This window comes from Chenopodium quinoa, unplaced genomic scaffold (genome assembly GCF_001683475.1).
Source record: "Chenopodium quinoa cultivar QQ74 unplaced genomic scaffold, ASM168347v1, whole genome shotgun sequence".
NCBI classification, from domain to species: Eukaryota; Viridiplantae; Streptophyta; class Magnoliopsida; order Caryophyllales; family Amaranthaceae; genus Chenopodium; species Chenopodium quinoa.
In genome coordinates this window covers 5492813-5515383 of record NW_018745454.1, presented here as the reverse complement: position 1 = coordinate 5515383, position 22571 = coordinate 5492813, and the positions used below count along the sequence as shown (strand labels likewise).

Genomic DNA, 22571 nt, shown 5'->3' with positions numbered 1-22571 from the left:
TTTACATATTCTTTTTTTTTTTTTTTGAAGAAGGGATTTACATATTCTAAACAATAACTAATAATGATAATGATGATATAATAATCTTTATCCTTTATACCGTGAATGCATCCGATAGGTGCAGGCTGCATGTCTGGCCAACCAGAGTTTTAAGGTCATACATTGCACCCCATGAAGCAAACAACATCAAAATATGCACATTACGAGTACATGATTTATCTCATTCTCTGTCATTTGAGCTTAATTAGGTACTGTTATTTTGTTAGGTACATGACCTCTATCATTCTCAGTCAGTTTGTTACATATATTTAGTGCATACATTAATCAATTTTTGAGCATCAGTAATGAAATTGATTAATGAAGAGACTACGAGTATTAATAACAAAGTCTCATAAAAATATAAATTAATCAATTTCATTACAAATTTTTTATTAAAAAACTTTCCTTAGAAATTAAAAATCAAAACGCTTAAGAAAGTAGTGGTTAGCAAAAGAACAACCATTCCATTGACCCATTAATAAATTCTACAAATTCACATCCATACATCCACTACTGTCCAGAGTGATCACTCACTCATTCACTCCCCTACTATACTCCCAACAAATTATTGAAGATTTCAAAATTGATCCAAAGGACCACTTATGTCGTTTTATTTACTTTCGCATCCTCTACATTTAATTGTAAATACTCGCGATCCAATTAGCTTAATTTATTAAAAATTTTAAACTAATATTACATTATTTACAACGATTAGACATTTTTCCTATCTACTTTATATCAAATCGTTACAAATAATATGTAATGGGTAAGTAACAAAATGCACGTTCTTAATTCATCACTTTGATAAATTATCTCTCAACCACTCATCACTCCCCTTATGTATCGAACCATCCCCACAACAAATTAAACTCCAAAACACCAAAATTCTTTACCAAATCATTCATTCATTAAAATTACAAAAATAATCAACCCAAAAATGGAGTCATCAACAAAAGAACAAGAACAACAACACATAATCCTCCTCCCATTTTTAGCACAAGGCCATCTCCGACCATTCCTCCACCTCGCTCACCGCCTTCTCTCTCTAACACCCTTCAATCTCTCTCTCCTCACTACCCCTTTAAACGCCGCTAATCTCCGCCGTCAATCCGACAACTTCAACATCAACCTTAACATCATCGAACTCCCCTTCACTAGCACCGACCACGGTCTCCCACCCAACACCGAAAATACCGATAAACTCTCATTAACCTCCATCATCAAACTCTTCCATGCATCCACTTCACTCGAACCTCATGTACGTGACTACCTCACGCGCCACCACCTGCACGACCCACCCGTGTGCATAATCTTCGACGTGTTCTTGGGCTGGGCCGATAACGTGGCCCGATCAGTTGGGTCCACCGGAATCTGCTTCAACACTGGTGGGGCCTACGGTGTCGGTGCGTATGTTTCAATCTGGAGCAATCTACCTCACCGGAATGTCGGCGATGATGAGGAGTTTTCATTGGCTGGTTTCCCGGAAGATCGGAAACTCCGACGTAATCAGCTTCATCGGTTTTTAAGGTTTGCTGATGGGTCCGATGAATGGTCGAGGTTTTTCCAACCTCAGATTAAATCATCCTTGAATTGTTCTGGGTGGTTGTGTAATTCCATCGAGGAGATTGAACCGTTAGGGTTTCAAGTTTTTAGGAATTTCACGAAATCTCCTATTTGGGGAATTGGTCCTTTGATTATGACATCTTCGAAAAAAGATGATGATGAGAAGGAAGAGGCTTGTTTGAGGTGGTTGAATCAATTTGAAAATGACTCAGTTTTGTACATTTGTTTCGGGTCACAGAATACAGTGACTCCGATTCAGATGATGGAGTTAGCGAAAGGTTTGGAGGAGAGTAAGATCCCGTTCTTGTGGGTGATTCGGCCGCCATTCGGGTTCGATTTCAATGGGGAGTTTAAACCCGAATGGCTGCCTGAGAAGTTTGAGGAAAGAATGATGGAGAAAAAACAGGGGATGTTGGTGAGAGATTGGGTGCCTCAGTTGGATATTTTGAGGCATGAGGCTACTGGTGGATTTTTGAGTCATTGTGGTTGGAATTCGGTATTGGAAGGTTTAAGAGAAGGAGTGCCAATACTCGGGTGGCCGTTGGCGGCCGAGCAAGCGTATAATTCAAAGATGATGGTGGAGGAAATGGGGGTGGCGGTCGAGTTGACGAGGGGGTTGGAAGGGGAGGTGAAGAAAGAGTGGGTGAAGAGTGTGGTGGAAATGGTGTTGGATAGAAAGGAGGGGAGTTGTGGGTGGGAAATGAAGAAGAAAGCTGTTGAGATTGGGGAGAAATTGAAGGATGCTTGGAAAATTGAGGGAGATTACAAAGGATCTTCTGTTAAGGCAATGGATAATTTTGTAGAGTTTATAGTTTCTTGTAGGGGAAAGAAATCTAAAGAAGATGCTTGAACTGGTGTACCCCGGGTTTGTGAGATCGATACATGGACATCGTATACTTACCGACGAGTATGGTGCATGCATTGATATTGTAATGCAAACACGGTTTTATCTAGTGCGGAGTATGATTTTTTAGTGGAAGAATAATTATGGATTAGATATTAAAGTAGTACTCCATTAAACTATAAAGTAGGAGCAAAAGGCAGTATTTTAAAAAAAAAAAAGATTTCTGTTTTGCGGAGATTATATGTAATGTTAGATGATTGAAATTATCTCAAATTCTCAATCATGATTCAATGTTTTCCCCTTTTAGCATTGACATCGTAGCTTCACTGAGTTGAATGAGGGATCTTAAAAAGATGGTTTGAATTTGTGTGTTTTATCTTCTTTTGATTATCATATGCTTGGTATAATTAAACATTCTTATTACCTAAATAAGGCAGGGACAGATTTGTAGTTCATGTAGAGCATGCTGCATGCTGTATTTTACATCAGTCTTCTTCACTTATCTATTTGTCTGTAGTCAAATATGAATCTTATGTTTGGAAAGGTGGTTAATGACAAAAGTATCCATTTAGCAATGCCTCTCCCGACTTTATGCCCACATTACAACCGAGTCATGTGTTGTGCACACGCTATACACAAATAGAAACATTGTCACAAACTCACTATTGGGCAATATGGGTTAATTTCCTTTTGATAAATTGTGCTAATAGACTAATAGAAGTAGTTTATTGGGTCTCCATTTAGCCTTTTTCAGTTGGGCCCAAAGTAAGATACCCTTTGGCCACCCAAACACACATGTCTACTTAATTAAGTGCTAGGCCTCTTCACTTTGGGAAAAAAAATAATAAAAATAAAATAAATGTTGAAATTAGACCATCTCATTTTAGGCATTGTAAGATCCTAATCATCTTCTCTTTAAAATAGGATAATATCCAATTATCCACGTTAAAACGTTATCTTCTTTAAAGTCAAAGCCACCATATGAAGAAGATTACCATCATTGACTTCAAAAATACACATAGACATTTTCACACTACTTACATTTTGTGTACTCGTATTATATATACTTTATTATACTGTCATTAGGTGACCTGATTGCATAATTAAAACGGCCTTGATATAAGAAAATGAGAAATAATGACTCAAATGTCAAAGTAGTGGTTAATATATAATTCCACGTATTAGAAAGTTTTTATCATCATACTAATATAATACAAGAACTACGTATACAATCAATAAATAACATAATAAAAATATCAAGCAAGATTTGGTCTAATGATAAAAATGTCTATATGTCCTACAAATAACAAGAAGGAATTCTACCAAATTAATTGGAGACTTATATATTGATGATTAATATTAACTCTTTGGTGTAAATTATGTGTTAAATTATCATAAGTTCACTTTGCTTATGTTTTGATATTTCATCATATTCTTACAAATTATTGTTGTGTAATTTGAAGTTTAAGAAGTTTATGTATAGATTGGGTCCAATTTAGTCCAATTGGGCCTAGGCATTAAATGATCCAATTAAAAGCCCAAGGTCAAGGTTCATCTCTCCAATTGTGCTAAATTCAAAGATCAGTCCTCAAGGCAAGCCAATTGGGCTAAGGCCCAACTTCTCCATATATGCAAAGGTATAAAAGCCATCAATATTACATTTGTACATTCATTCAAGAAAAGCCTCAAGCAATTAATTCTCTTGCATAGTGTTCTCTTTCTACACACTGTACTGACTTTAGCATCGGAGGGGCCTTCCTCGGCAACACCCCCGAGGCTAGTTTACGTGTGTTTACTGTGCAGGAAACCTTCGGCCCAACATCAATTGGACCGAATCCAGTCTTCTCCACTTCATCGGACCTTCGACAAGGTCCCATTGTTTTCATCCGAAATAATTTGGCGCCGTATGTGGGGAAGACTTTCAAAAATCTTTAAGCCAAATTTCTAACCAAGATCATCTTGCAATTATCTTAGTAGCAATGGATAAGAACCGCAAGGGCAAAGGCCTCCGTCAAGGAGCAGGCGAAAAGCCTAAAACCCCTACACCATCACCCTCGCCGGACCGGAACTCTCCCAAGGGTGCCAGCTCGGGGGGAGGATCATACAGGGAGGATTCCCTTTCTCCCGTAATTCATAACTCTCATCATAGGCCGAGTCACTCTCGGTCTAGCAGGGGTGAGTCCGATCATAGGACACATTCAGTGCCCCAAAGCCAACCATCGACTGTGCGCTCTCATTCCCATACTCGGCCGAGGACCCCTTTGACGGGGCCCAGCTCGGAGGAGGTGGCAAGAGCGCTGGCAGTGCTCATGGAGGCAATGAGGGCACAAAATATGCCACCACCTCGTGATCGAACTCCTCCGCATACCTGGCATCAACGGAGGAAGCTAGACCATGATGGTGGGAAGCTTCCTTCCTCCCGGGAACTGGGAGAGTGGGAAGAGGATACCTGGAAAACTGAAAAAGAGAGGAAAAAGAACCCTCAATTTTTCAAAGGATCCTCATCCTCCCGACCAGAAACGCATAAGAGCAGCAGCTCAGCTTCTCGGCCAGAATCTACTCACCGAGAACAACCTGAGACTGTTCGCCGAAGCGTCCTCGATCGACTCGGCGGCAAGGAACCGAGCGTGCACAGTCGCCTCTCGTTCCCTGCGACCGAGTCCCAGACTTCCCAGCCAGGGACGAAAACCACTCCTACCTCTCTAAGAGGGCGGAGCGCGGTCCCTTCGGCCAGGAACAAGGGCAAGGCCGTTATGCTACCCGCCAGTTCGCCATTCGAGCAATGGATACTGGAAGAGCACGTGCCCACGGTTAAAATACCGCCGCACATCACATATGACGGGACCTCGGATCCGAAGGACCACGTGGCCTCGTATGAGACTCATATGCATCTTTGCCCTAGATCCGAAGCGACTTGGTGTAAATATTTCCCAACCACTCTCAAGGGGGTCGCGCAAGCGTGGATCTCCAAGGGAGTAAGCAAGGCTCCATAACAGGGTGGGATGATCTGTCCTCCAAATTTAGGAGCAAGTTTTCCACGGCAAACCGCCGAGAGAAGACTACTGCAGAACTCATGAGTCTGCAACAGGGGGAAACCGAAAGCCTCCGAGACTATCTGACCCGCTTCAGTAACGAGTCATCCAGCGTCTCTCAGCTGGACCAGGGGCTAGCCGTTTTTGCAATGCAGAATGGCCTTCAGCCCGGGAAGTTCCTAGACTTCATGGTCATGCATACCCCGCAGACCTTGGAGGAAGCTCTGAATGCCTCGGATAAGTTCATCCGAGCCGAAGAATGGAACAAAGCGAAAACCCAACCTCAATTCGGGGGAGGGAAACAAAGACAAATACCCTTGTCTGAAGGCCAAGGCCATAAGGCAAAGGGAAAGTCAAAGGCCTCGGAGCAATCTTCGGCCAACGACCTAAAGAAGGAAAAATTTGCCTCATACACAGGCAGATACGAGTCCTACACTCCGCTCTCTCTTCCACGCGCCAAAATTTACAGCGTGACGAAGGAGGAGCAGAGTTACCGAAAGCCGAGACCACTCCCAGAGTGGTATCAGCGAAAAAATAAAAATCAGTGGTGCGAGTTCCACGAATCTCCGGGACACAACACTGAGGAGTGTATCCAACTGAAGGACCAGATAAAGGACATGGTCCGGAAGGGATACTTGAAAAAATACATCGCGGATCACCGCGAGAAAAAAGAGTCCGAGAAGTCAGCAAAGGACTCTCGGCAAGACCTCGACTTCCCCCGGAAGAACAGTAAAAAGCCAGAGGGGAAATTCTCTCCGATCAATGTTATCTCGGGAGGAATATGCTCTCGGAGGAAGCACAAGAGACACCTTAGGGCTTTGACTCACCAGGTGAACAACGCTGACATTCAGTCTCCCCAATCGCCGGTGCCGAACATGACGTTCACAGCCGCCGACTGCCGGGGGGTAACGTTCCCTCACGAGGATCCGTTGGTGATCATCGCTACGGTGGCCAACCACGATGTCAGTAAGGTCCTTGTTGACGGTGGCAGCAGAGCAAACATTCTGTTCCGAAAGGCCTACAATCAAATCAAGCTGAAGCCCAAGCACCTTACGCCGGTACCCTACCCGGTATCCGGGTTCAACGCGGCTTCAACTTATCCAGATGGGAAGGTGACACTTCCTATCACCATCGGCTGCGATGAGGCAGCCAGGAACGTCATGATTGAATTTTTGGTCATTGACGCTCCTTCAGTGTACAACGTGATTTTGGGGAGACCCATAATTCATGAGATCCAAGGGGTCGTCTCAACTTATCATCAGCTGATGATTTACGTCTCAGACGCTGGCTTCCCCGAAAGGATACAGGGCAACCAAAAGGACGCCCGAAGGTGCAACTACCTCAAGCCATCCAGTAGTCGCCCAGATGACGACAAGGATGAGGAGAAAGAAAAAGAAAGAGAGCCAAGCACAAAAAAGCCGAAAGGCCTAAGTGCTTCGGCCCAAGGATCTGTACCCAGAGGTAAAGGGCCCGAAAGGGAAAAGGCTAGCTCTTCAGTTGAACAGCAAGACTCAGAGAGCCAGCCGAAGAACAAAAATACTGGGACACCTGCTGACATAGGCAGCAGGCCAGATTCTGAAGAGTCCAGTCCATCAGCAATGGACATGGACCAACAGACTGAAACAGTTGAGTTGGCCGAAGGAGACGTTGAGAAATGTGTAACAATCGGGATGGACCTTGATCCGAACACCCGTTGTGAACTTATTCAGCTCCTTCGGGACAACAGAGATGTGTTTGCTTTCTCGGCAGCTGATATGCCCGGGATAAGTCCAGACCTCATCTCCCATAAGCTTAATGTTGACCCAACGTGTCGACCAATTAAGCAAAAGAAGCGGAATTACTCCGCTAATAAGAACCGAGACATCGCAGCCGAGGTCAAAAAATTGCTAGAGGCAGGCTTCATCGAGCCTTGCCAATATCCAGAATGGCTGCTTATAAGCAGAGAATCAACAAATTTTATAACCGAAGGGTCCATGCAAGGCCTCTTAAAATTGGAGACCTTGTCCTTCGGAATGCTGCTGCAGTTCAGAAAGGCCGAATCCATGGGAAACTCTCAGCTGCATGGGAAGGGCCTTATGAAATCTGTGATGAGCTTCAGCCAGGGACATACCGACTTCGGCAGTTGGATGGAACTGAGTTGAAAAATCACTGGAACGCTGATGTACTGAAAAAATATCATGTGTAAACCCTTCGGGGCAGAACAATCTTTGTAAGTACATTTTGAACTAATGAAAGGCCTTGGAGCCGCCATTTATATAAATATTTGTAACTTTTTATCCTTTCAAAGTTTTCTTGGTTCTATCTACTCTTTAAGGGTTTTTTATTCAGCCTCGTCTGAAACCTTCGCCTTCGGGTAACTGGGTTTCAGATTGCTGACAAAACTCGTCTTTTTAAAGAACACTGGTCTTTCAGCTGAAGTTAAACTTTAGTAAGACTTGTTCTCCAAAGACATGAGTCCATGGACAATTCAGGGATATTGCCTTAACTGAGCCTTGTATCCCAGAAAGCCATTATCCGAAACATTGCCTTCAGTTGGCCCTGTGTTTCGGATATCCATTTTTCAATGATAGACAGAAAATCAAGGATAACAGCAACTGTTGGAAATTGTTTATTCAGCCTCGTCTGAAACCTTCGCCTTCGGGTAACTGGGTTTCAGATTGCTGACAAACTCGTCTTTTTAAAGAACTCTAGTCTTTCAGCTGAAGTCACGCTTCAGTAAGATTTGTTCTCCAAAGGCATGAGTCCATGGACAATTCTGGGATATTGCCTTAACTGAGCCTTGTAACCCAGAAAGCCATTATCCGAAGCATTGCCTTCAGTTGGCCCTGTGTTTCGAATACCCATTTTTAAGAAATAAAGAAATTGTTTATTCAGCTGAAGCCATACTTCAATTTCTGGGGGGGGGGGGGCAAGAAGCACTACCAGTGCAAGTTTATGTTCAGCAGAATTGAAGAAACAGTAAAGCATTCAAAAACAAAGCAACTGAAGAAAAGAACATCAAATTAATAATTCATGCTCAGAAATTGAGCTACAAGTTCAAATAAGTTAAAAAACTATATCGGCAGCCGCCCACAAGCGGAAAATAACAGTTGCCGAAATACGTACAGAAGCAAAAAAATAAACTGTTTTGTACGACAAGGCAAGCTGAAGCAAAAAACAAACAAGGCAAAAATTCAGAAAGCGGCAAGTCTAAAGTTGAGCGCATGATGAACCGCAAGATTCTGAAGACGACTGCCCGAGTTCCTATGCTTCAGCCCGAGGATCAGACTGGTCAGCATTGTTGGGCCCCATGGTGGTCTCAACCCCAGCAGCAGAAGAAGCAAGCTTTGCACTCTGCCGAGCCTCCCTTTCCCTCTGTTCAGCCTCCAACTCCATTCTCTCAGCTTCTTCTTCGGCTTCCTCAGCCTTAAGGATTTCAGCTTCGACTGGAGTTGCATACTTCATATGAGGGTCTTCGGGATCCTGGACCCATTCAGCACATTTGGACCAGTCCAACTTCGGCTCAGCATGAAGGCAGACTCTTCGGCACACTCTGAACCCGTTTCTGAAACCCATTTCATATTCTTCCTGGGTATAGACACGGACTTTGAGTAGAGCCTCAGCATCAGCCAACTTCTTCTTTGTCTCCTCCAAGTCTTCCTTGGATTTCTTCAGCTCATCGGCGAGCTTGGAGGAGGAACCTTTCAGCTCATTTAGCTCCTGTTGAACTTGGGAAGCCTCTGTCTGAGCCTGGGCCACTTCTTCCTTTTCGGGCATCAACTGATCCTCAGCTTCTTGGAGCTTAACTCTCTGAGCTTCAGCAGCAGCAGCATCCTCTGAGAGTTGGACATCCCTGGCTTGGAGCATCACTTCAGCAGCCATTCTGCTGGCTTCAAGAGCTTCTAGCTGTTGCTGCACTTCAGCTTGTGCAGAAGCTCCTTCCTGGATTCGGCTCTCAATGGTAGCCTTGAATTTGGAGATGTCCACTCCCATGTGCTCTTGGAGGAATTTTTCCCCTTCCATCAGTGGGGGAAAAACTTCCTTCTCCATAGCATCGCAGAAGGTTTTGAGGGCTTCAGCAGCTTTTTTCTCATATTCTTCACCCTTCTGCTGCTTCTCTTCAGCTGCTGCTTGCTTCATCTTAGCAAGCTTTAACTCCTCTTCGGCTACCTTTTTGTCGTGCTCGGCAGCGTCTACCCTATCTTGTAGGGTATCTATCAGCTCTACAGTGAGAGTCTGATTGTGCACGAACTGAAAACAGGAGCACAAGTTAAAATAAAAAATAATAGTAATAATGATAATTAAAGAGCAGAATTTTAAAGGAGATAAAGGCAAGGAAAATCACCTGCATCATCAGCAGTTGGTTAGACCTGGCTGGGTCAGGAACTGATCTGCTGGATTCGCACATCCCAGCAGTGGCCTTCAGCGACCAGATTCTTGCCCTATCTACTTCGGACATGCCAACAAAATCGCCGAAGTAGGCTGCAACACCTTCTCGGTTCTGACCCCATATGAGGTCCCAGATGTGATCTGGGATTGGAATTCGGGGGGCCGAGAAACCCATCTCTCCAGATTGCAGAGTTTGGAAGGAAGGAAAGGATGACGATGGAACTTCTTTAACTTTGGATGGCTCAGCATCCTCCTTCTCAGAAGAGTCAATTATTATGACTTCTTCTTCTTCAGGGGTGAGGACGAAGGCCTCAACCTCTCTTGCAATGTCTGCCGTGAAACCCTCAGCACTGGGCATCACGGCATCCTCATTCTTGTGCTCAGCAGCACTCTCTTGAACTTCTTCTTGGACCCCTCCCTTAGGTTCGGGAGTTTTCTGATCCACCTCCATCTCGGGAGGTGGCGGAGGGGTCTTTGGAGGTGATTGAGGTGGTGGCCGGGGAACCCTCGGCGATCCATTGCCTTCCTCGGGTTCCCTTATTTCGACGCCGATGGTCATCGGCCTCCGCTGAAAGTCATGGGGGCCGATGATGGCCATTCTTCAGCGCCTTTTCTGAAGCGGCTGCTCGTCCATGTCTGAGTCTGAGGACTCTTCTTGTATCTGGTCTTCGGGACGAACAGGGGTTTTCCCTTCTCTGTGTCTATTACTCTCTTCAGACTGTAAAAGACAGGGGGGGGAGGAAGAATGTGAGTAAAAAAAAAAAAAAAAAAAAAAAAAAAAAAAACAACAAAACAACAAACAGAAACAGACAAAATTAAGTCTGAAAGCTCACCGAGGTCTTCAGCAAAGCCTCGTCTTCTTCAGCTGCCCTAGCTGCAGCTTCTTCTTCAGCAGCCCTGGAGGACCCTTCTCTTCCTTCACAAGCTTCAATAACCCGTGCAACCTCTTCGGCCGTACGAGCAGCTTCAGCTTCTTCGTCCAGCAGCTGAAACCAGGGATCTCTCTTCTTCCACCAAGGCTTCCGCCTCTGATACAGAGCAACAACCTGAATTTGGAAGTGGAAGAGTCTAGATGAACTTCTCTATGCCTCGGTTCAGTGATAGAGGGGGCCCGATCAGTTACAACTCGTTCTCGGTTGACGCCAAGACGAGCGTAGTTAATGCCGACGTTGGTCTCGTCCCGCTCTGAAAAAGAAAAGGGTAAAGGTCAGTTCAGTTAGGTTGGCACAACATAAAAAAGCGAAGTGAAAGAGGAGAAAAATAGATAATTAAAAGGCCTCGGCCCCAGCCGAAGAAGCTTACCATCCTTAAACTTTCGGCTGAGGCCGACAGCTGCTAGCATGTTCTCTTGGAAAACATAATGCGTATCGGGGAGCCAAGTCTCCGGGATATGCTGCATTCGGCCGCTGCCCCCCCGGTTCGGCAGCTTGTCGAAGATATTCTGTTGATTAAGGTTCGGATCTGGGCCGTTATCTGCGGGGGGACCTAAACTTCCCATGTCGGGATCAGGCTCAGCAAGGTACCCGGGAGCGCTGAAGACGCAAGGGTGGCCCGGGTCCGTGGGTGCCCTAACCCAAATCCATTGACCTCTCCAGTCCTTGTCTGAAGAGTCGTTCAGCCACATGGTTAGGTACTGGGGCCGAGACTCAATCCGGTACCACCCAGAACCATGACTTCCGAGCCCACTTTGAATATTTGGCACTAGCCGATGAAGCTTTTTGAAGCAGTGCAGGTTCGACACATACCTGAAGAACTTGCAGACCCATAAGTATGTCATCACCCTTCGGATGCTAATAGGAGTTAGCTGACATAGGGAAATATTGTAATGGATCAGCAAGTATCGGACGAATACGTCCAAAGGGAACCTCAGCCCATACTGAAGTTGTCTTGTGTACACCCCCACATACCCCGGGGGTGGACGATGGATTCTATCGGATGCCACGGGCATTCGGCACCAATACCCATCAGCTTCAAGGATGCCGTAATGCAACTCAATTTGTTCGACAAACCGATACTGTTCGGCATTCTCCACCCACCATGAGTAGGGGCGGTTCTTTATCATGGTCGAAGCTACTTCGGCATCCTCCCACTCTGAAAACCCGGGAAGGATATCCCAAAGGACAGCGGGAACTTCATCGTCCCGCCCAGAAGCGCTCGGCCCCTCCGTTCTCTGAGGAGGAGCCGAGGAAATTGGAGTCGCCCTAATCCCTTCAGCAGGGTCAGACTCTGCTCTTTGTCCATTCCAGGTTCCAATCCTGTTCCTGGGATCGGGAATTGGCCTTGCTCTTCTTGGAGCACGGGCTCTACCCCTAACTCCTCTCGCCATTGATAATTTCGAAGAAAAAAGTCGAAAAAGGGGAAGGAGTTCAAATTCGAAGAAAAATAAACTAAAATCAAAGGAATTTACCTTAATCTGAAGCGAAAGTTGCCGATTTACGAATTGGTAGTGGCGAGTCTCAGTTTCTAAGCTTAATGCTCGGGGAATTTGCGAAGTTTTGATGCGGGTTCTTGGGTTCTCTCGAGAATTCTGGGTTTGTGTTGGTGAATAAGTGAGGAGAGATGACGCGCCTCTAATTATATCTCCAGAAATGGGAATACGAGGAGTCCGCGTTTCAATTTCTCTTAAATACCCCACTAAGTAACCGTTAAACACACGACTTTGCGATTAAACTGCCCATTATCCGTCCAACTTCCACAATTATCCGCCTTAACTGTTGTTATCTCATTAATTACGGTTTAATTACGGTTTAAATTCAAATTTTTGGATTAATTAAATCATTCACTTCCCTCCTTTTCTGATTAAATCAAACCCGACCCGTCATCCTTCCAAATCGGGTCTGGGGGGCAAGTTGTTTGGGTCCAATTTAGTCCAATTGGACCTAGGCATTAAATGATCCAATTAAAAGCCCAAGGTCAAGGTTCATCTCTCCAATTGTGCTAAAGTCAAAGATCAGTCCTCAATGCAAGCCAATTGGGCTAAGGCCCAACTTCTCCATATATGCAAAGGTATAAAAGCCATCAATATTACATTTGTACATTCATTCAAGAAAAGCCTCAAGCAATTAATTCTCTTGCATAGTGTTCTCTTTCTACACACTGTAATGAGTTTAGCATCGGAGGGGCCTTCCTCGGCAACACCCCCGAGGCTAGTTTACGTGTGTTTACTGTGCAGGAAACCTTCGGCCCAACATCAATTGGACCGAATCCAGTCTTCTCTACTTCATCGGACCTTCGACAAGGTCCCATTGTTTTCACCCAAAACATGTATTATTTTATTTCTATAATACTCGTATGAAGTGTCAAAATTCAATCGTTGAAAATTGGCAAAGCCTAGAATGGCCGCCATGACTTGCGCATATTGCTACGTAATAATATTAGAACTTGCACGTAATTGCTACCTATTAAAATTACGAAATTGCTACCTATAAATACATACAACCATCCCTCTCCTTTTACATCACAACATATATAAACATTTAAATTATTTATACACTATATTATCGAGAAATACAACAATGGAGACTAAGAATACTAAAGTTTCTGCTCTTCTATTGGTTTTTGGTAAGTTCATTGTTATATTCTTGCTTAATATTAACATAATTAACTACGCCCACCTCATACCATGTGGTACGTGTTCCTTAATATTTCTGGTATCTAGCTAGTATAGTATGTACGACGTATGTAATTTTGATAGCTAGGAGTATTTCTCATGACTCGTGATTAGGGTCTCCTAATGTTTTATCGTTTTCTTATTTGCAGGGCTAATATTGATGCTAGGAGTCGGAAACATGAAAAAGGTGGATGCTCAAAGTGATGATGATGAGAAAATATGTCCTCAGTTTTGCTATGATAATTTGGATTATATGACTTGCCCTTCAACAGGAGATCAAAAGCTTACTCCTTCTTGTAATTGTTGCTTGGCACCAACTGATGGTTGCGTCCTTTACTTTAACAATGGAGATGCACCCATTGTTTGCTAACTAAGCTCAGCTTGGCCTTGAATAATGAAATAATCATATGGATTATCAAGTCTTAATTGCTTTTATTATTTTGTAATAATTATAATTATAATAATGATCATAGCTAAAATGATCGAAGTTATGTACGTTCGTTCATGCATTGTACTTGTTTCCTTATTACATCGTAATGCTTGTATGCTAACCGTATTGTTGTACGGCTTGTACCATTAATGAATAAGTAATTATTTGAAAAATACTACTAGTATAATTTTAACTATTCTAGATTTTGAATCCTAAGAAGAACAAGTAGGAGACTAGCCTTTAAATAATACGAGTATGGAGTATAGTTTAGGCATGTTAAGCAATGATAAATTGATAACTAATTACTAATACTTCGTATATCTCAAAAGTACCCTTAATAAAATATTTGGGAACAGTAATATGACTAATATCTTATAACGAGTCCGTTTTATTCTATTCCATGAATCGTACTCCGAGTTTTCCATTAAAGTGGCTTCTGAGCTTTTTCTCCTCCATTGAACCACTTTCCCAGGTAATTTTTTTATTTTTATAATAAATCGTCGAATATCAAAATCATAATCTTGTACGGAGTGGAGTACTATTTTTCAATTTTAATTTTCAGTAATCAGTATAGTCAATATAGGGTTCCCCAATGTGAATAATTGAACTATTGAGTATAATTACTCAACAAATAAAGATTATAACGAGGAATTTCGTTGCTTGAATTTGACACAAATATAAGCCGTGAAGAATTTAGAGCGATTTTTTTTATTGAGTCAAAATCTGGTTGGTATGTGTTGCAAAATTTTGGCATTACCTTTTCAATATAATTTTACTACTAGCACTTATTTAATTCTCTTAATACCCCTTGCAGATTATTATCCATAAGGGTCGAGATTTTGGGAACAGAGTACATAAATTGAAATATCATAATTTCCAAACAACAATGAATTCGGAATTGAATGTCATCTTTTACAGCATAATAAAGCATAATCGAAGTCATGCATGTTGTAACATAGTAACATTTAGCAAACTCTGAAATTCCTCAAACTAAGACTCAATAGTAATTCATGTTTGGTACAACTCGATTGAACTTCCTTGCTACCACTACTCCAGTTTTTACCTTTATCAAACATATTTCAAAAAGAATGGAGTAGAAGTTTAGAACATACTTAAATGAACAAAGAAAATTGTATACTATGTGTTCAAGGCTAATAACTCAAATAAGATACGTGGAATTAAGTGACGGGAACATTATATTATGTTGCTTTTAATTTTTTTTAGTTTTTCTTGATTGTGTAATGATATTTCATAAAAACTAACTTCCGAGCTTGTGTCTAAACATCGTGTTCCGGCTATTAATGTAACATATTATAAAGTTATGTATTTATGAAATTCTCATTTTTAAATTTGAATATCTTTTGTAGAAGTCGTACCAATTTTTATTAATAGATATTGATTTTTACTAGGTAATAATTCTCTTTTCAAGTGACGCATAAGTTACTTTATCACTTATTTTATCATGCGGCAAAGGGGGCAAGTATTATTATTACTTGGCAGAATCACTTGGCCAATTGTTGGTTATATGTCAGGGGATTCAATATGGATTTAAGCCTAATTGCATATACTATATCAATAATTGGGGAGGAATTGAGAGCAGGGGAGTTGGACCTCATGGCATAGATCATTGTGTTTATAATTTAACAAAGAGGGTGTTTGAGACTGATTTTCACAGTGGGTTTTTAACCAATTTTGGGAAGTTCACACCGTTTACGTGGGTTAAGCCTCCTATGTATTACTTCAATTAGTCGCACTATCTAAAAAAATTTAACATTTTAATACTTTTAAAGTCGTTATTGAGATGAATTAAACAAAATCATATGATTATGTATGTTTATCATATTTCAATAGTTTACCATTCACAAGAAGCGACATCAAATAAACAATCCATACAACTTTTATCATGCCTTTTTTTTTTTTTCTTCTCATGTTTTGAGCTTTATTGTTTGTTATTGATTAGGAAATGAAAGTAATGTACAACTATATACATTGATACAGTAATTAGTAGTAGCAATTGAAACAAAGAGAAATATTTAGCATTATGCAAAACATTTAATTAGCAAGAATGATAAGTAGCAGGCATCCCTCCTTCGAATCCCATCCACTCATCCCATTCATCATAATCACCACAGTCTTGCATTGTCTGCATCTGTTCTTCCTCTTCAAACTTTCTCATCAATGTCTGTATAATTAAGAAAAGATTTATAAGCGAAAATGGCTTTATTTAAATTAAATGCTTATCTCATTCGACAATTATATTTAGTGTAATTAAGCTAGCTAACTAATTAAGACATTAGCGCTACATTCAAATAGATTGAGTTCGAAGATTAACATACAAGTGTTTGTAGACACTCGTTAGAATGACCATAATAAAATTATATGGAAAAAAATTAAGTGCAATAAAAGGGTTTTTTTATTATTTTTTAAAATATAAATTATTCTTTTGTTGCACGTAATATAAACGGAGGTATATAAAATCAAGAGATAAGTTCTATATATATTCACTCTATAAATATTAAATAGACAGCCCAAAAATACAAAGCAACAAAAGAAGAAATCACAATACAATTCGGGTTTTGGACCAATAAAAGTTTAATCAGAAGATGAATGGGGCCAAAAATGGGGCCCATTAAAGTTGATAGAGATGTAGAAGGTATAATCATTCAAGTTGGCGTTTACTTATCAAAATCTCATAAGATAAGGTCATACCTCATACTACCTTTTTTTTATGTGATAGTTTAGTCTTTTAGATGTCACTTTTCGTATACAAATAGCACAGTTTTTTGCATAAATTTATTATCTTTATGATCATAAATCATGTATGGTTTTCATTAATTAAATTATTCAATATATCACAATTCAAATTAAATATATAATACATTCTCTGGTGTTTTATACTTAAAACAACAAAGTAATAGAGAGATATAATAAAAATGATTATGTTATTATACAAAATACTTTATAATTTATACAAATTAATACGTAGTATAGTTTAAATTATCAATAGATAATTCAATGTGATAAGTGGTTATGGATAAGATGACATGTGTATAATTAAATTTTATTCCAGTATATTCATGAAATGCATTAATGTTTCGTCGGATTTTTTTTTTTTTTTTAAAACAAATATTTCGTCGGATTAATTGACTTGTTTCACTTAATTTGATCAAACATCTCATTAATACAGTTTGGAATTTTCAATTAATATAAAAGGCCTAATTGTAACAAAATAAGTTAAAATGCAAGCAACGAAACAACAATACTTGTCAAAATAGTTTAGTTTTATTTTGATTTCTGGAGGGAGCATAAAAATTAATGTGAGTACGACATTATTGTTGCTTCTCTAATATAAATGGAAGAGAAATAATCAAATAAGTATACGAAAGTCATTACTACTCTCAAAAATGGCATCCACACAAATGTGATAACTAATAAGCATATATTACCTGAATAGAAAGAAGTGGGACACTTAATTGTTCTTTTTAGCCTTTTAGGTATCTATAAATATACGTCAATGTTAAAACCACACACTTGACCCCCACATCTAGACCCTTTCTTTTACCCAAATGACTATTATTATTTAATGAAATCACCCCTCCTATTTCAATTTTTAATTTTTTTTTTATTTTTTTTATTTTTAAATAGCCACTTTATTCTTCAATACAAGTGCTTCTTTTTTTTTTTCCCCTTAGAAATATTATCACTTATTCACTTACCTTATGAATGTTATGAATCTATGATATAGAATATGCTTTGAACATGCTATAAATTAGTTTCATTGATTATTTACCATATTAGAAATGAAGTAATTGATTAAAGAGAAACGGTGTTAGGTGTACTTCAATATCAACCTACTCTGAGTATTCTCAATTTAATAAATATCTCATCAACATATTTCCCATACTCCAATTTTGCAATATTGGTTAAAATTTCAATTTACTACGTAATATTTTCTATCCAATCTCTATCAAAATATTACAATAAAACAATTACAGATTTTATAATGTATTTCTATGCATCGTGGATCTCGTGGTGTTCAATGTAACGTTGCACCATGTGTACATTTAACTTTATTTATTTATATTTTTTTTTGAGGAAATGTACATTTAACATATTAATTCACTTTGCTATGTTGAAACCCACCCAAAAATACAAATAGTCAAATGTGCAACAAACTTTTTTTTTATAAATTTTTATTATTAATTTTTTTAACCAGAGCAAACAAACTAAATTGGTACCCTACACTCAAAAAAAAAAAAAAAAGTCCACTATACGTTACCGTGTACTAAACAATGATTGATTGATTGGCCATTCTGAAATTAAAGGTGACCTTCTTGTAATAAATTATAATGGACCTTTTTCCATCAAAAGCAATGGTAACCTTTGCTTTTTTATTTTATTTATTTATTAATTAATGGCTATAATAAATTTGTACCTAAAACAAATTAATTGATATACAAACACAACACCATTCAATTTATCATTTTTTTAGCAAACACAATCTTATTATCCACAATCATATTCATTCAAGTTTACCCAAATGAATAATTACAAATATAATAAATCAACTAAGAAAATTATTGAGGAAAAAAAAAAACAGAAGATGTATAAATCGTAATAATATTAATAAACTAATACCTCATATGCAGATTTAATGTCTCGAAACATTTTATTCTTTTCAGCAATATGATCTCCTTTGACTACATCTGGATGATACTGCAAAAACAACAACAATAATCACCACCATTTTCAAAGAAAGAACCAACAAAATGAAACATTAAAAAACAGAGGAAAAACAGGGGATTCTTAAAAATCAAACCTTTAAAGCCAATCTTTTGTAAGCAAACTTAACATCAGTCTTGGAAGCAAAAGGAGATAAACCCAAAACAGCATAATCATTAAAGTCCGATAAACACTTCACCGGAAAATTAATCATACGACGAGAAGATGGTGGCGACGACGACGACGACAAGAAGCCTACTCTTTGTATTCCCTTCAATCCTCCATTACCATGTCTCATCATCCTTAAGGTCTAGGAAACTATAGTTTTTGTGTTTTTTTTGTTGGTGTTGTATTTTTTTTGTGTGTTATGTCTTGGTTGTGATTTGGAAAGTGTAGATTATTTATAATATGCTTTCCGAAAATGGGTGAATTGGATAAATAGAATGGGCTATCTTATTGTAATTTAGTGGGTAGAGGATAAGAATTTCAAAGTGGGCCGCTTCTTCTTGGCAAAAGAAAGACCTCTTGTTTTTATTTTTGCATTCAAAAAGGGTAGATATATGAGATGCCCCCAAAGAATGTATGATTAATATCCCTTCTTTTACAATTTGACAAAAGAAAAAGAATCCTTTTGTACAAACTACAAAAATTTCCCATCAATCAATGTAAGATATACAGCCATACGGAATTACGGAGTATATAAGGTCTACTCGTTTGGATATTTTATGTACAGTTTAATTACAATTTACTAGTATTGAGGGTGTTATTTAAAATCTGATATCGAATTTCGTCTTCATCATTTGTTTTAGATTGTCCAAAACCAAAACATAAACATTGTATTCCAATTATTTTAGTTAATAAAAATAGGATTAATTCGAGTAGGATATTTAAAGTTGATATTTATATGTGATTATAAGCTGCTAGTTGGTGGGGAAGAGGATAGGTTCAATTCTTTGAATAGGCCATTTTGATTGAAGGTCAAGAAGGGGACAATATGAAAGAGACACTATAACTAATCAAATACACGACTTTAAGGAATCTAATATTAGAAAATTGACTAAATCATTCAAAATAATAATGTTTAGGTGAATTGCCTTGCAAACTACTAACCTTCAAAGCTTCAATTATGTGAATTTATTAAGGATTCTTGAATCATTTTATGCAAGATATTATTTGCACTGATTTATGGATAAGAAATTAGTGTATTATCACTTTTAGCCTTACTTAAATATTTGTTCACCTTATTTTTCAATCATTTTTTATTCTTGTGTTTCTCTTTCTCAAAATATTAGTAAATAGATACTTACTAAGGGTCTATTCTGATTGACCGAACTGAACTGAGCTGAGCTAAATTGAATTGAATAGAACTTATTGGAGCTGAACTGAACTGAACTGGGAGAAAGAAATTAAGAACTGAACTAAACTTATTGGAGCTGAACTAAATTGAATTGAACTGGATATTTTATGAAAGAGGGAAATTAAGAACTAGACTAAACTGAACTGAACTTATTAGAGCTGAACTGAACTAAAAATATTTTGAAGAGGACAGACCCTAAACCAATCATAAGACCATTCTAATGAGTTGTTAATTAATTGTAGCATAGGTATTCAAAACTTAATTTTAGATTACATTGAATCAGTTTATGATGATATAAGTAAGATCAAGCGAATCAGTATTTATATTACTTCGTATTATATATAGCCACTTTTCTAATATGAATACAGAGAAGTTGGTCAAGTAATTAGATAACATGAAAGAAAATGATATAATATGATCATTTGAGCATTTAGTTTAGTACATGTGTGCTTGTGTGTTCACTCGAGCTTATGTACATGCTTAGAAGCAAGATAAAGGTTATATAGATGGAATAAGCTATCTCTCCCCTCTTTGTTCCGGCGTAAGACCTCCTTTACCACATTGAGGGCAGCTCTTTAATCCAAATCCCTGACATTCAAAACACCTACAAAATGCAAAAACAAAAAAACTATTAATTAATTAATTAATACACTCCAACTAATAGTAATTACTAATTAGTGGGAGTGATCCGCCCACAGTAATACTAGTAATATAATCACCGACATTAATTAAAATTTAAAAATGAGATTAATGATTAACTCACTTCCATCGCTCAAAAATGTTACCGTTCTTTTTGTTCCTTCCGGTCCCCTGAGTAATAAACAAGATCAACATATAATAATTATAACTAATTAATTATAACAAGAGGAATCTTTATATTATAAAATAACTACGTACTAAACTAATGTCTTCCAAATTCCTACTATTTTGAATTATTATGTTCTCACTTGTAAATTGTAATAGCTTAAGTGTGAAGGCTTCCAATGCCCCTAGACGAAGTGGTTGTACGTGTAAGGGATTCTAATCCCCATATTATTAAGTAATTAGTTCTTAATTTGTTTGATTATTGTACTATGTAAAACTCTATATTTTGCCAATGCCACAAAAATATACTCGTCTGTACTTCATATGTGATTGCCTTATGTACTTTATATGTTCAAATTCACTTCATCATGATTGATTATTTGGCATACTTGGAGTTAGGAGGTGATACGTACATAGAGTGTAATTGTATTAATTAAAAAGTTTAATTTTGGTATATTTAGGTATAATTATGTACATGCTTAACAAGTATAAAAAAAGTCATCTCAAAATGAATTTGTTAATTATATCTCAAATTGAGAAGTTAATTTTTAATGTCCGATAATAATTTGTGGTGAAATATCATACATATTGAAATAGAGTGAAGTGATTTTACCTTATTAAGGACTTACTCACTAGCAAAATAAAGGTATTGATTGTACAAATACAACTAATAAAGAATAATAGTTACGGTGTTTTATAAAGTTTAATAGATAAGTATACCTTGCATCCAGGACACTCTATGGCACCTTGGCCTCGACATGCCTCACACTTCTTAAATATATGCATATAGCTAATCGATCAATAATCATCCCTTATCATATATAATAGTATTCCCTCCGTCTCTAAATGATGTTTCTCGGAATGAGTATAGTAATATAGTATGTAAATACTTACCGAAGAGAAAGCACCGGATTTAGCAGCACAAGGTGTGAATCTGCTATGTTGTATAATCGGACCAACTACATATGATTCTTTGAAGACTGGTTTGATATGATGGAATAGTTCATTATGATGATTGTGTTGAGAAGGCAAGCTTGTGAGAGAGCAAGAAAAGTGTGGCAACAACATTATCATCTCATATGTTTCTTGTGCACTACCACCACCACTAGTTAAATGGATATCCAAATCTTGGTATCACTACACGTGGACCCAAATTATTTAAGAGAAAAAAAAAGGATGATAGACCTTTGTAAATAAAATTATAAAATTGTTAATCAAATAAGATTAATGATGAAATTGTTGATTAATTGATTTTTTTTTCTCATGCATATTTAAGTTGATTGTAGCTTTGATCAATTTATGTTGTAACTTTGAATGTTGGTGACTAGGAGCATTGGATGTCATAAAATTCATACAAAATATATTTCATGTATTTGTTCAATATGGCATGTACTTGTTCAATATGGAGCTCTAAATTATACATAGGAGAATAGTTTACAGTTTACACTTATTTAATTTGTCGTGTCAATGTCATTAAGACTATTATTGACTATTCGATCTTACAAATTACTGCAGTTCATATCATCCATCAATCACATTACCTTGTAATTTCATTTATTGGACAAATATGCATATCATTACAGAATATGAAATATATGGGTTAAGTCTATGTTGTATTATAACTAAATTTAGTACAATAATGACTCACTTGCTCACTCTGAGTTAATTTTTTTCCTTTCTTTGTCACGCTCGAAGACATGTCAATGACACAATTTCTACTAGAAATGTATAATTTGATCTAAAATGTATGAGATTAACCTGCAAAATACATCAAGATTATATATAATGTGCAATGATATAAC

The 22571-nt window shown here is 38.3% G+C and overlaps 4 protein-coding genes across 4 annotated transcripts; 2 read left to right on the top strand and 2 right to left on the bottom strand.

Annotated features, from left to right (window-relative positions):
• Positions 1 to 496: 496 nt before the first annotated feature.
• LOC110714142 (UDP-glycosyltransferase 92A1-like) lies at positions 497 to 2901 on the top strand. The gene has a single exon (XM_021892614.1). It carries the CDS (start codon positions 977 to 979, stop codon positions 2450 to 2452), a length of 1476 nt encoding a protein of 491 aa, XP_021748306.1. The 5' UTR covers positions 497 to 976; the 3' UTR covers positions 2453 to 2901.
• Positions 2902 to 13281: 10380 nt separating this feature from the next.
• LOC110714046 (proteinase inhibitor PSI-1.2-like) lies at positions 13282 to 14061 on the top strand. The gene is made up of 2 exons (XM_021892507.1): positions 13282 to 13407; positions 13606 to 14061. The coding sequence occupies exons 1-2, from the start codon at positions 13362 to 13364 to the stop codon at positions 13824 to 13826; spliced, it is 267 nt and encodes an 88-aa protein (XP_021748199.1). The 5' UTR covers positions 13282 to 13361; the 3' UTR covers positions 13827 to 14061.
• A 1646-nt stretch (positions 14062 to 15707) lies between these two features.
• Positions 15708 to 19233, bottom strand: LOC110713963 (chaperone protein dnaJ 8, chloroplastic-like). Its single transcript, XM_021892415.1, has 3 exons — positions 18706 to 19233; positions 18525 to 18602; positions 15708 to 16068 (listed from the first exon to the last, which is right to left on the bottom strand). The coding sequence occupies exons 1-3, from the start codon at positions 18907 to 18909 to the stop codon at positions 15943 to 15945; spliced, it is 408 nt and encodes a 135-aa protein (XP_021748107.1). The 5' UTR covers positions 18910 to 19233; the 3' UTR covers positions 15708 to 15942.
• Positions 19234 to 20284: 1051 nt separating this feature from the next.
• Positions 20285 to 21908, bottom strand: LOC110714497. The gene is made up of 4 exons (XM_021893027.1): positions 21664 to 21908; positions 21490 to 21549; positions 20729 to 20775; positions 20285 to 20569 (listed from the first exon to the last, which is right to left on the bottom strand). Exons 1-4 carry the CDS (start codon positions 21841 to 21843, stop codon positions 20482 to 20484), a joined length of 375 nt encoding a protein of 124 aa, XP_021748719.1. The 5' UTR covers positions 21844 to 21908; the 3' UTR covers positions 20285 to 20481.
• Positions 21909 to 22571: the final 663 nt, after the last annotated feature.

Bases quoted from the DNA above. Each gene is read 5' to 3' on its own strand.
- LOC110714046 (XM_021892507.1), top strand. From the start codon at position 13,362: ATGGAGACTAAGAATACTAAAGTTTCTGCTCTTCTATTGGTTTTTG. The intron at 13,408-13,605 runs GTAAGTTCATTG...TCTTATTTGCAG, and splicing joins TGCTCTTCTATTGGTTTTTG to GGCTAATATTGATGCTAGGA.
- LOC110713963 (XM_021892415.1), bottom strand. From the start codon at position 18,909: ATGATGAGACATGGTAATGGAGGATTGAAGGGAATACAAAGAGTAGGC. The intron at 18,603-18,705 runs GTTTGATTTTTA...TTGTTTTTGCAG, and splicing joins ACAAAAGATTGGCTTTAAAG to TATCATCCAGATGTAGTCAA. The intron at 16,069-18,524 runs GTATTAGTTTAT...TTAATTATACAG, and splicing joins ACATTAAATCTGCATATGAG to ACATTGATGAGAAAGTTTGA.
- LOC110714142 (XM_021892614.1), top strand. From the start codon at position 977: ATGGAGTCATCAACAAAAGAACAAGAACAACAACACATAATCCTCCTC.
- LOC110714497 (XM_021893027.1), bottom strand. From the start codon at position 21,843: ATGATAATGTTGTTGCCACACTTTTCTTGCTCTCTCACAAGCTTGCCT. The intron at 20,776-21,489 runs GTATACTTATCT...TTTATTACTCAG, and splicing joins TAGAGTGTCCTGGATGCAAG to GGGACCGGAAGGAACAAAAA. The intron at 20,570-20,728 runs GTGAGTTAATCA...TGCATTTTGTAG, and splicing joins AACATTTTTGAGCGATGGAA to GTGTTTTGAATGTCAGGGAT.